Below are 10,810 nucleotides of genomic sequence, written 5' to 3' on the forward strand. Positions count from 1 at the left end.
CAGCCAGGTGGTGCAGCCGCCAGCATGGCCCCCAGGAGCCACACCTGGCTGGCGGAGAAAGGGGGAAGTTCTAGCAAACTGCCCCGTGGGGGGCAGAGTGGGGCTGGCACGAGTCCCCTGCCTCTGCATTGTGCCCTAGTTCGGCTGCCCAGGTGACAGATGGATCTCAGTACTACATCCTGCTCATCGTCACTGATGGCGTCATCTCCGACATGCTCCAGACCAAGGAGGCCATCGTCAACGTGAGTGGGGTGGGCGGGGGCAGGGGCAGTGCGGGGGTGGGGGGGGGAGCCCGGTCCCGCTGCAGGCAAGGGAGCCCACGTAGGGGAACCGGGCTGGAGCCAGCATCTGGTGGTTTGACTCAGCGCCCTCCCACGGGCCTGGGTCTCCCAAGCTCAGCGCTGCCCAGGGTGGCAGAGTCTCATTCACGTGAGGCTGATCTGACCTGGCCCCCCCTCACCCAATCCCTATACAGTATCACCCCCCAGGCAGCTCCTGCATGCTATCCCCCCCCCAGCCCGGCCACTCCCCATTCCCTCCCCCCTGGGCAGCTCCTGCATGCTATTCCCGCCCTGGCCCCCCGCACGCTTTCCCCCACCCCATTCCCTCCCCCTCAGCTGTCCCTGCGCGCTATTTCCACCGGCCATCCCGCTATTATCCCCCCACCCCCATTCCCTCCCCCTGGGCGGCTCCTGCGTGCTATTCCCGCCCACCCCTAGCCGTTCCCCGCTTGCTATTCCCCCCCCCGCGCACTATTTCCACCTGCCCCCCTCTGCACCCTGCACGCTACTCCCCCCGCCCTCCGCACACTATTCCTTCCCCCGGCCGTCCCCCTTGTGCTGTTCCCCCCTTAGCCCAATTCCCCCACCTTCGCACCGCCACCTCTGGGGTGAGGCTAGTGCCGCAGCTCCGGGGCCAGGCTGACTTGGCCTGAGGGCTCCATTCCCTGGGCAGCAAGGCCCTGGAGTGAAGGGATACTGGCTGGGATACCCACGCTTTACCTGTGCCATCTGAGCTCTGTGTCAGCCCTGGGAACAGCAGGGGGCCCAGGCTGGCGAGGCATGGAGGAGCCACAGGTGTCAGGCCCCAGGCTGACAGTAACTCTCTCCTTTGCCCTGCAGGCCTCTGCCCTGCCCATGTCCATCATCATCGTGGGAGTGGGCCCGGCGGAGTTTGATGGTAAGTTCGGTGGCCAGGGCCATTGTGGGTGTGCAGTTCTGACCATCTGTCACTGAGTCCCTGGGCGATGCTCTGGAACTGCTCCCCATGAAGCCAGGCAGGACTCTGGGGAAGTCTCCTCTCTGGGAGCAACCTGTCTGCAGGACACACAGCTCACCCGGCTTCCCCCTTCCTGGGTCTGACCTCGGAGCATTCAGCATCCTCTGCCCCTCCGTGCGCTTCCCACAGCGAGTCCGCTCATGCGGGGCTCCTGGGGAAGCCAGAGGGTCCTGCACCCCAACTCTGCAGTCAGACATGACTCTCAGCCAGCCAGTAAAACAGAGGTTTATTAGACGACAGGAACATGGTCTAAAACAGAGTTTGCAGGTGTAGAGAACCGGACCCCTCAGCTGGGTCCATTTTGGGGGGCAGTGAGCCAGACAACCACATCTGCCCTTCACTCCATGTCTCCAGCCAGACCCAAACTAAAACTCCCTCCAGCCCCTCCTCCTCTGGGCTTTGTTCGTTTCCCCGGGCCAGGAGGTCACCTGACTCCTTTGTTCTCCAACCCTTTAGCTCTCACTTTGCAGGGGGGAAGGGCCAGGCCATCAGTTGCCAGGAAACGGGGTGTCAGCCATCCTCTGTGTCCAGACCCCTGCCCACACCTGCCCTCTAGGGCTCTGCAGTGATCATACACCCTTATCCCACCCCCTAGATACTTAAGAACTGCATAGGGGAAACTGAGGCACCCCCACACTATTCAGAGGAAACATTAAGAACAGTCCCACTTCGTCACATCTCTCTCCCCTTCGAGATCGAACTGAGCGGGGTCACTTTACCCGGTGACCTGGGGAAGTTCGAAGCCACCAACATTCCCATGGATGCCCCAGCATCTCTCCCATTCCTTGGTAGGAGTTACACCAGGCCCTTCCAGTTTCATGCCCTCCCTTAGGTTGGGGGTGGTCGATAGCACTCGCAGGCCGCATGTGGGAAGGTTTATGTGGCCTGTGCCCTTTGGCCACCCCAAAGTCCCAGGGGGTCAAACTGGGATTGGGTCTTCTCCCCAACAAGCTGGCCAAACACAGCCACTTGGTTATAGGACTGTTTAACTTTCTTAACAGCTTTCACTCCATCTGAGACCTTCTCAAAGCTATCCACACTGGGTCTTTCAACAGAAAAGTCAGTGGATCCATTCACAACAGATTTCAGAGTAACAGCCGTGTCCTGTAGCTCACGAAAGCTTATGCTCAAATAAATTGGTTAGTCTCTAAGGTGCCACAAGTACTCCTTTTCTATTCACAACAGAAAATTTCTGGCCGTTAGGAACTGAAACTTTCTTGATTAAATCACTTTCACACCCTTCAGTTGCAGTAAACTGCTTGCAAAGACTCCATGAGGATTCCTTTCCCTGGGACTTTTCTATGCAACAATTCACCCCTCCCAGAAATTCTGCTCTTACCCTCTTTACCTAGGGCTTGCTCTAGAGGAACACTTTCCTGAGCAACAACAGACTCTTTCTGGGTCTCCCTTACATCCAGAATTACCTTTGGCCCATCCGGTGGATTCCTACACAATCCCCTTTCAGGCAAACTTATAGACTTCCTAGATAACAGGTCAGAAGCATTCTCCTTCCCTTTGCCACACACAAGCTCAGAAATCTTTTCCTTCTTGCTACAGGTTTCCACACCCTCAGTAGGTAACACAATCACATCACCTTCCTGCTCTCCTTGTGCCCTGGCTAGGATCTCACCCTGATTAGACAGAGTTGCTCCACCCTTTCCCAGCCACACACTAGCAACAGGCAAAATACAAGCACCAGAATTGTCTGGTCTCTGGGATTTTACATAGACACTAACTGGATGCGACCTAGTTACAGGGCCATTCTCCCGAGCAGACACAAACTTAGGGCCATTCCCTTCCTGGGCTTTAGCTGAATCCAGAACCAACTCTGAGACAACTTCACGACCCTCAACCATCACAGGCTGAAAGGCCCCTGCTGTCTGCTCCACAGACCAAGAAGAGCCGGACACACTTTCTCCTTTACCAGACACACAGGTTGGGACCTCTCTCCCCTTGTCCCAGCACACAAGGCTGGTCACAGACAACTGCTTGGAGATCAGGGTAGCTCCCTCCATAGGCAAGTCAATACCCCTGACAGACACATTTCCTTCACTGTCACAATTCTCCACCCAGCTAACAGGTAAGGTTCAGGGACACTCATCTTCCACTCTCCTTGCCTTCCCATCCTGCTGACTAGACACAGCCATCAGCTCACAAGGCTGCCTAGGCTCATCCAAACTTTCCTTACCCACCACCTTGCCACTCCCCACAGATCCCCTGCCCCCTGTGTCTCCCCGCCCCCAGCTGGGGTCTCAGCTCCCACTGTGCTCAGCGCTGCCCTTGCTGTCCCAGTGGGGGCAGGCAGCGAGCTCGCTGCTTTCCTCACTGCATCAGAGCCAGCGTGAGCCCCCTCTCCGGTGTGCAAGGGGGCGGGGAGCATCTCTCTGTCCCACCCAGCCCCAGGGGTCTGGTTACAGGCAGGCAGATATCCTGAGCCTAGCAGCTCCTCCCTGCTGCCAGCCAGGTCATATGCATTTTCACTGACCATTTCCCTCTCTGCCGATTGGTTCCCTGGATTCAAATTCAAAACCCTCAGCAGTTACAGGAGCAAGGCCTGGATCCTGTCCCAAAGAGACACAGTCACCCCACAACAGGGTCTCGCAGCTGGTATCCTGGAGCACCCCAACAGCCAGCCAGCCAGCCCGACCCCTCCTGTGTCTGCACAGGGATGTGGGCCATAGGCAGGGTGAGGGCCTTCATCCCTGGGACCCTCACACAGCTCACACAGCCCCTCAGCATCTGAGACTGCACCACCCAGGGCCTGACACCAGTTCTCTCTGATCCAGGATCTTGCCACCCCAGGAATGTCTCCCCATTGACCATCCCCTTACGCTCCCACTGAGGGTCCGAGGGGCCTGGCCCAAGGAAACTCCACACAGACATATAGGTTGGGGTCAGGAGTGGGAGCCTGTCCACCTCCCCACCCATCTGGCTGATAAGAGTCTATGACCTTGGGACCCAGCAAGGGAGCTAGACACCAGGGCTTTTCCGCAGGGTCACCTTGGTTCAAATCTCCAGCCTTCTCAAAGGCAGTGAGGTGGGCATCCACAGCACCCCCCCTTAACCAGGGGCAGCAATTTAGTCTCGAGGTTCCCTGCGGAACTGGCCCCCCGGGGTCTATCCCCACTCACCCCGGGGAGGTCCCCTAGGTCTCTCCGCCCCCCCACCGCCAGTTCATGCTGCTGCTGCTTCTGCAGCTCTTTCTGTCTCTCACAGTCCTCTTGCTCTCTCAGACTCAGCTCCAGTCCCATCTGTTTCTGATTCCCCCAATGGGAAACCCGATCATGAACACCCTCGTCGGGTCGGGGACAGGAGTCTTGGGAGTGCCTGGCTCCCACTCCAGCTGCTCCCAGATCCTGCTATAGCCCCAGTTGGGGTCAGGAATCTGTTCCTTAGAGCGGTCATCCTCCTCCAGCTGCACGATTAACTGTGCCTTGGTGAACTTTCCAATGCTCAACCCTCTCTTTCTGCACAGGGTTACAATGTCCTTCTTCAGCAGACGGTGACAGGCCATCACTCCGCTCTTCCCAGGTTGCTGTGGACTCACAGGCCTGTGTGCTCTCAGCTTCCCACGGTCTCCAGGGAGAACCCCTAGCGTGCCCTTCTCGAGGTCACCACCTCTTTGCCAGGGTTGAGCTGCAGACTCCTCCGCCCCTGGGACTGCTCACTGCAATCCCCCAGGGGACCCTATTCCTGCAAAAGTCCTTCTCGCTGCTCACACACTCCCAGGAGTTAACCACCCCCTGAAACCGTCTCTCTCTGAATCTTCAGCACGCCTGGTCCCCGTCAATCCCCCTTCGTTTTACTGCTTCCCAGTCACTTACTGCAGGAAGCGCAGTCCACAGAGTGCAATAGATCCCACCTCTGCCACCAGTTGTTACGGAGTCCCCGGGCAATGCTCTGGAACTGCTCCCCATGAAGCCAGGCAGGACTCTGGGGCAGTCTCCTCTCTGGGAGCAGCCTGTCTGCAGGACACACAGCTCACCTGGCTTCCCCCTTCCTGGGTCTGACCTCGGAGAATTCAGCATCCTCTGCCCCTCCGTGCGCTTCCCACAGCGAGTCCGCCCAGGCGGGGTCTTGGGGAAGCCAGAGGGTCCTGCCCCCCAACTCCACAGTCAGACGTGACTCTCAGCCAGCCACTAAAACAGAGGTTTATTAGACGACAGGAACATGGTCTAAAACAGAGTTTGCAGGTGCAGAGAACAGGACCCCTCAGCTGGGTCCATTTTGGGGGGCAGTGAGCTAGACAACCATGTCTGCCCTTCACTCCATGTCCTAGCCAGCCCCAAAATGAAACTCCTTCCAGCCCCTCCTCCTCCTCTGGGCTTTGTCCCTTTTCCAGGCCAGAAGGTCACCTGATTCCTTTGTTCTCCAACCCTTTAGCTCTCACCTTGCAGGGGGGAAGGGCCCAGGCCACCAGTTGCCAGGAAACAGGGTGTCGGCCATTCTCTGTGTCCAGACCCCTGCACACACCTGCCCTCTAGGGCTCTGCAAGGATCATACACCCCTATCCCACCACCTAGATACTTAAGAACTGCATAGGGGAAACTGAGGCACCCCCACACTATTCAGAGGAACCATTAAGAACAGTCCCACTTCGTCACAGCATCCAGCGCTAGCCATGGCTCAAGGCTGCTCACAGGGCACTGGCTCAGCTGGGCAGGTCTCCTCTGATGGGTGGAGGGTCGGAGTCCGAGGGCACTGCAGGGGTGTGTGGGGGGTGTCGGAGTCCGAGGGCACTGCAGGGGTGTGTGGGGGGTGTCGGAGTCCGAGGGCGCTGCAGGGGTGGGGGTGTCGGAGTCTGAGGTTGCTGTGCGGGGGATGTGTCAGAGTCCGAGTGCGCTGTAGGGCGGTGGGGGTGTCAGAGTCTGAGGGTGCTGCAGGGTGTTTGGAGTCCAGGGGTGCTGCGGGGGTGGGGGAGTCAGAGTCCGAGGGCACTATGTGTCTGCTGTGAGGGCAGGAAAAGCTGGCAGCAGGGCCAGATGCACAGAGCACCCGGGGAGGTGGGGGAGGCAGCGCCCCCACGTCACAGCACTGGGGTAGCCCAGCCCAGCCCCATGGGGACGGGTGTGGGGGGGAGGCATGAGAGGCTGGTGGGGGGATGCGATGGTGACAGCTTGTAAATGTTGACTGGAGTCCCCATCCCCAGCCATGGAAGAACTGGATGGAGATGACGTGCGGGTCTCCTCCAGGGGGCGCTATGCAGAGCGGGACATCGTGCAGGTAACTCGTGCCCACCCCCAGCACCCCCTGGGCTGCCCCCGACCCAGCATGGCCCTCAGGACGGCACAGTAGAGAGGGGCACAAGGGCTGGGGAAGGACCTCGGGCCCCTCGGCATGCATGCAGCCCCCGTCTCTGACCCTCACACAGTGCCCTTGGCCTGCGATGGGGATGGGGCAGGAGGGCGGCACCTGCTGTATTGTCTCTCCCTCGAGCCAGGGTGTGATGTCGCTTACCTGAGAACGTGGCCCAGGACTGAGGGCATGGCTCCGGAGCTCCCACTCCCTAGGCCAGTCCCCTGGGAGGGAGCCCTGCACTGCCCTGTCCCTTGGGGGCCCAGCACTGCCTTGCTGGTAGCTGCAGCAGGGTGCTTGGGGGGCCCAGCACTGCCCCCCTGTTGGCTGCAGCGGGGTGCTCGGGGCCCAGCACTGCCTGTCTCGTGTTGCAGTTCGTGCCGTTCCGGGATTACGTGGATCGCTCCGGGAACCAGGTGCTGAGCATGGCGCGCCTGGCCAAGGATGTGCTGGCCGAGATCCCCGAGCAGCTGCTCTCCTACATGAAGAGTCACGACATCAAGCCCCGCCCTACCGACCCACAGTAGCTCCTCCTGTGTGCTGCCCAAGCCAGACACAGACCGCACCCCTCCAGCATGCATCCACCAGAGCCGGGCTGGCTGTCGCCCCCTGGATGCAGCCCCCGGAGGCTGGCTCGGCCCCGCGGGGCTGGGACTGCGCCTCCGTCGGCCAGGAGGGCAGCTGCCCCACGAACGGCCCTTCCCGTGGCTGGGCTCCCTTCCCTGCCAGCTGCAGGCAGCCCAGGGGCCTGGGAGCACGGTGAGGTCAGAGGTGTTCAGCAGTGTCTCGTCAGCCCCCCAGCCCAGTAAGGGGCGCGGAGCCCTGCTCTGTCCAGACGCTAACAATAAAGCTTTATAGGCGCCCTGGTGCCCCGTGCCTGTGTTGTGCTGGGGCTCGGGGCAGCCTTGGCTCAGGCCCCGCAGGCTTGTTCTCCTGCCAGCCCCCACACTGCTCCCTGCTGACACGGCAGCGTCAGGCTAGTGCCCCCAGCTGGGACTCAGGGCTTCCTCCTGGGTCCTTGCCCAGGCCATGGCAGTGTCCCCGGCAGAGCCAGGCCTGGGCCTGAGATGGCAGTGGGGTGTGAGAGCTGCCTGCACCTGGTCCCAGGGCCCTGCCACATGGAGCTGCGGGCAGGGGCTGCTGTTCTTCAGGCACCTGCTGATCATGGGCAGCAGGCTCCATGCTGCACGGCTCGGCCAGTGGGTTGCCCCCCTCCAAACCTGTCTGGGGCTCCCACCCACCATCTCCCCTGGGGACCGTGGGTGAGGGCACAGGGCGACTGGGCCACCAGCTCCTTCACGCCGAGCACTCGCCCAGGAAATCCCTGGCTCAATGGTTGCCAGGGACTGGCCAAATCGAGCCCCAGACACCCCCCTGCCCCAGGCTCTTCAGCCTGAGCCGGGCAGAGGGACAAGCTGGGGGCAGGGCTAATGGGGCCTTGGGCACGTGCCAGGGAGCCAGCCCATGATTTGTGAGCACACCCTAGCCGAGGCCATTTCTTCAAACAGACCCTGCAGCTTTTGGGGGTGGGTGCCAGTCCCTATTCCGATCAATCAGGGCAACTCTGCCAGCCTCGGCTGGGCTCTGTGGTCCCTGCTGGGGAGCCCAGCTCTGTTCAGGGCAGATCATGGCAGGCAGCTATGGAGCTGGCCTGCCCTCCTGCTCTGGATGGGCCAAGCAGCTGCCCCAGTTAAGGGACTGCCGCATCCCCCCCGCCACACACACTTTAGTGCAAACACTCCCAGGTGACAGGCGGGGCATGCCGTGATGGTGCGGTAGGGGGCAGGGAAGGGCCACGACACAGTACCACCGCTGCCCCTGGGGGGTTCTGTGCTGGGCGCTCGTGTGCTGCCGTGCCATGAGGCATTATGTGGCTGGCACAGCCTACAGCTAAGGAAGTAGTTTAGCAGTAAAGGGTTTAGTGATCTACCCGTAGCAGGTCAGTGCAGGCTGCATCCTAGCCAGTCCCTGGTCACCAGGACAGCTTGGTGAGACTTCTGCCAGCCAAGAGCAATGTCCCTTGTGTTAACTTCTCTCTAAACGAGCATTGAGGGCCGTTCACCAGCGTGGGCATGTGTGGCCAAAGCACCTCTGCACGCCCAGCAACCTGTTAGCTATGCTGCGAACCCACGCAGGCTCACCCCACCTGAAAGATCATGGCCAGTCCTGGGACACAGAGCACTCAGGGCCAAGACAGCACCAGCCCAGGCCTGTGGCAGCAGCCCCTCCAGATCTCACTGCTCAACTGTAGGTGGGGAGCATCCGGAACCACCTGCCTTCACAGACGCCTGGAGCCCAGCTGCGCCCTGCAGGAAGCACTGATCCCCTGGGTGGGTTCTAGCACTGCAGCATGGAGGGAGCTGCTCTGGGCCCACCTCCATCCTCCCCTCTCCCCCAACTCCCAGGTCACCTTTGCACAGATGTAGACAAACTCCAGAGTCTAGGAACAGGCCTGTTCTTGCTCTGCTCCTCATCGTAATCGGAGCTTGAGCTGCTGGCTTTAGGGTCTCCGATACGACTTTACTCCTGGGTGCCTCACAGCTCTGGGGGCTGGAGGGGCGGGGGAGTCTATTATAGATGAAGCATGCTGCTAGCAGGCCTGCCTCTCTGCTAAGCCTTGAATGCATTTCATGTTATGGCTATGCCTGAGATCAGGCCCCACTGTGCCGGGCTCTGCACAGCCCCCAGCCTCCCCTCCCCCTGACAGAACTCAGGCGTCATTATACCACCTGCTGCACAGACCCCCACCCCCCAAGATCAGGGCCCCACAGTGCAAACCAGACCTGTACAGCATCCTGCCCGCCCAGCAGAGATCAGGGCCCCACTGTGCCGGGCGTGGGACAGACCCCCACCCCACCAGAAAGCATCACAAGATGAACATTGATAGTCAAGCTTGGCTCCGAAGAGCTCAGCATCTAGATAGACAGGGGGTGGGAGGGGCAGGGACTTGCCCAAGGCCACCCAGCAGCAGAGCCAGGAATCTCAGTGGAGGGCTCCACCCACTGCCTCTTGCACTCAATTCCCAGGGCCAGGGCCATTGGGAGGGGGTTCGTTTTTTTTGGGGGGGGGGGGACTCGGTGTGGAAACTCCTGCATTAGGTCTGGATCATTCCACACCCCCTGGTTTGAGAGGAGGAGTAATTAATCCTTCTAACAACTTCCCTGGGGCCTGGTGATTCTCCATGCCCCACAGGGTTTAAACCAGGAGTGGCTGTTTTCTAACAGCTCTGCTCTCGGGGTTACGGAGGGGGGCAGGTCTCTGGCCTGTGTTACACAGGGGTCAGACTCGGGGATCACCAGGAACCCTTCTGGCCTTGGAATCAATGAAGAACAGGGTCAGGCGGGTGTCACATGGGGCATTTCCTGTCCCCAGCCCAGGCACCAGGCCCAGCCCAGAATAACCAGGCAAAGCGACTGGCAGAGAGGAGCACACAGGTTCCAGGAGCAACAACATCACCTACCCGGCCCCAGGGGTGGGCAGGCCCGGCCCAGCACAGGGCAGGCCTGCTCCCCACGGGGCTCCACCCACCATGGCCCATTTCAGGAGAAACCTACCAGCAAAGCGGCCCCAAAATGCATTTTTCATGGCACCCCTACCATCCCCCCACAGCATTCCCCTACCAACCCCCCACAACCCCCACAACCCCCCCATCCCCCCCGCCGACCCCCCACAGCCCTCCCTGCATTCTCCTCCCCATCCCCCCTGCCAACCCCCACAGCCCTCCCTGCATTCCCCACAGCCCCCCGCCGACCCCCCCACAGCCCCCCATCCCCCCTGCCGACCCCCCACAGCCCTCCCTGCATTCTCCTCCCCATCCCCCACAGCCCCCCATCCCCCCTTCCGACCCCCCACAGCCCTCCCTGCATTCCCCTCCCCATCCCCCACAGCCCCCCATCCCCCCTTCCGACCCCCCACAGCCCTCCCTGCATTCCCCACAGCCCCCCACAGACCCCCATCCCCCCTGCCGACCCCCACAGCCCTCCCTGCATTCCCCTCCCCATCCCCCACAGCCCCCCGCCGACCCCCCACAGCCCTCCCTGCATTCTCCTCCCCATCCCCCACAGCCCCCCATCCCCCCTTCCGACCCCCCACAGCCCTCCCTGCATTCCCCTCCCCATCCCCCCCGCCGACCCCCACAGCCCTCCCTGCATCCCCCACAGCCCCCCATCCCCCCTGCCGACCCCCCCCATCCCTCCCTGCATTCTCCTCCCCATCCCCCACAGCCCCCCATCCCCCC

The 10,810-nt window shown here is 61.1% G+C and overlaps 1 protein-coding gene across 2 annotated transcripts in view; it reads left to right on the forward strand.

Moving 5' to 3' along the window:
* Nucleotides 1–7,436, forward strand: part of CPNE9 (copine family member 9) — a 45,152-nt gene extending 37,716 nt beyond the window's left edge. Inside the window, exons 17-20 of one of the 2 annotated variants that reach the window (XM_073350800.1) lie at nt 140–242; nt 1,122–1,179; nt 6,428–6,501; nt 6,948–7,436. In XM_073350800.1, coding sequence (XP_073206901.1) covers nt 140–242; nt 1,122–1,179; nt 6,428–6,501; nt 6,948–7,100 — 388 coding nt within the window. In that variant the 3' untranslated portion in view covers nt 7,101–7,436. Of the gene's footprint in view, nt 1–139; nt 243–1,121; nt 1,180–2,279; nt 2,429–6,427; nt 6,502–6,947 lie in introns of those variants that run through there. The other variant, XM_073350801.1, reaches the window with a different exon arrangement.
* Nucleotides 7,437–10,810: the final 3,374 nt, after the last annotated feature.

Source organism: Lepidochelys kempii, chromosome 7, assembly GCF_965140265.1.
Source record: "Lepidochelys kempii isolate rLepKem1 chromosome 7, rLepKem1.hap2, whole genome shotgun sequence".
NCBI lineage: Eukaryota > Metazoa > Chordata > Testudines > Cheloniidae > Lepidochelys > Lepidochelys kempii.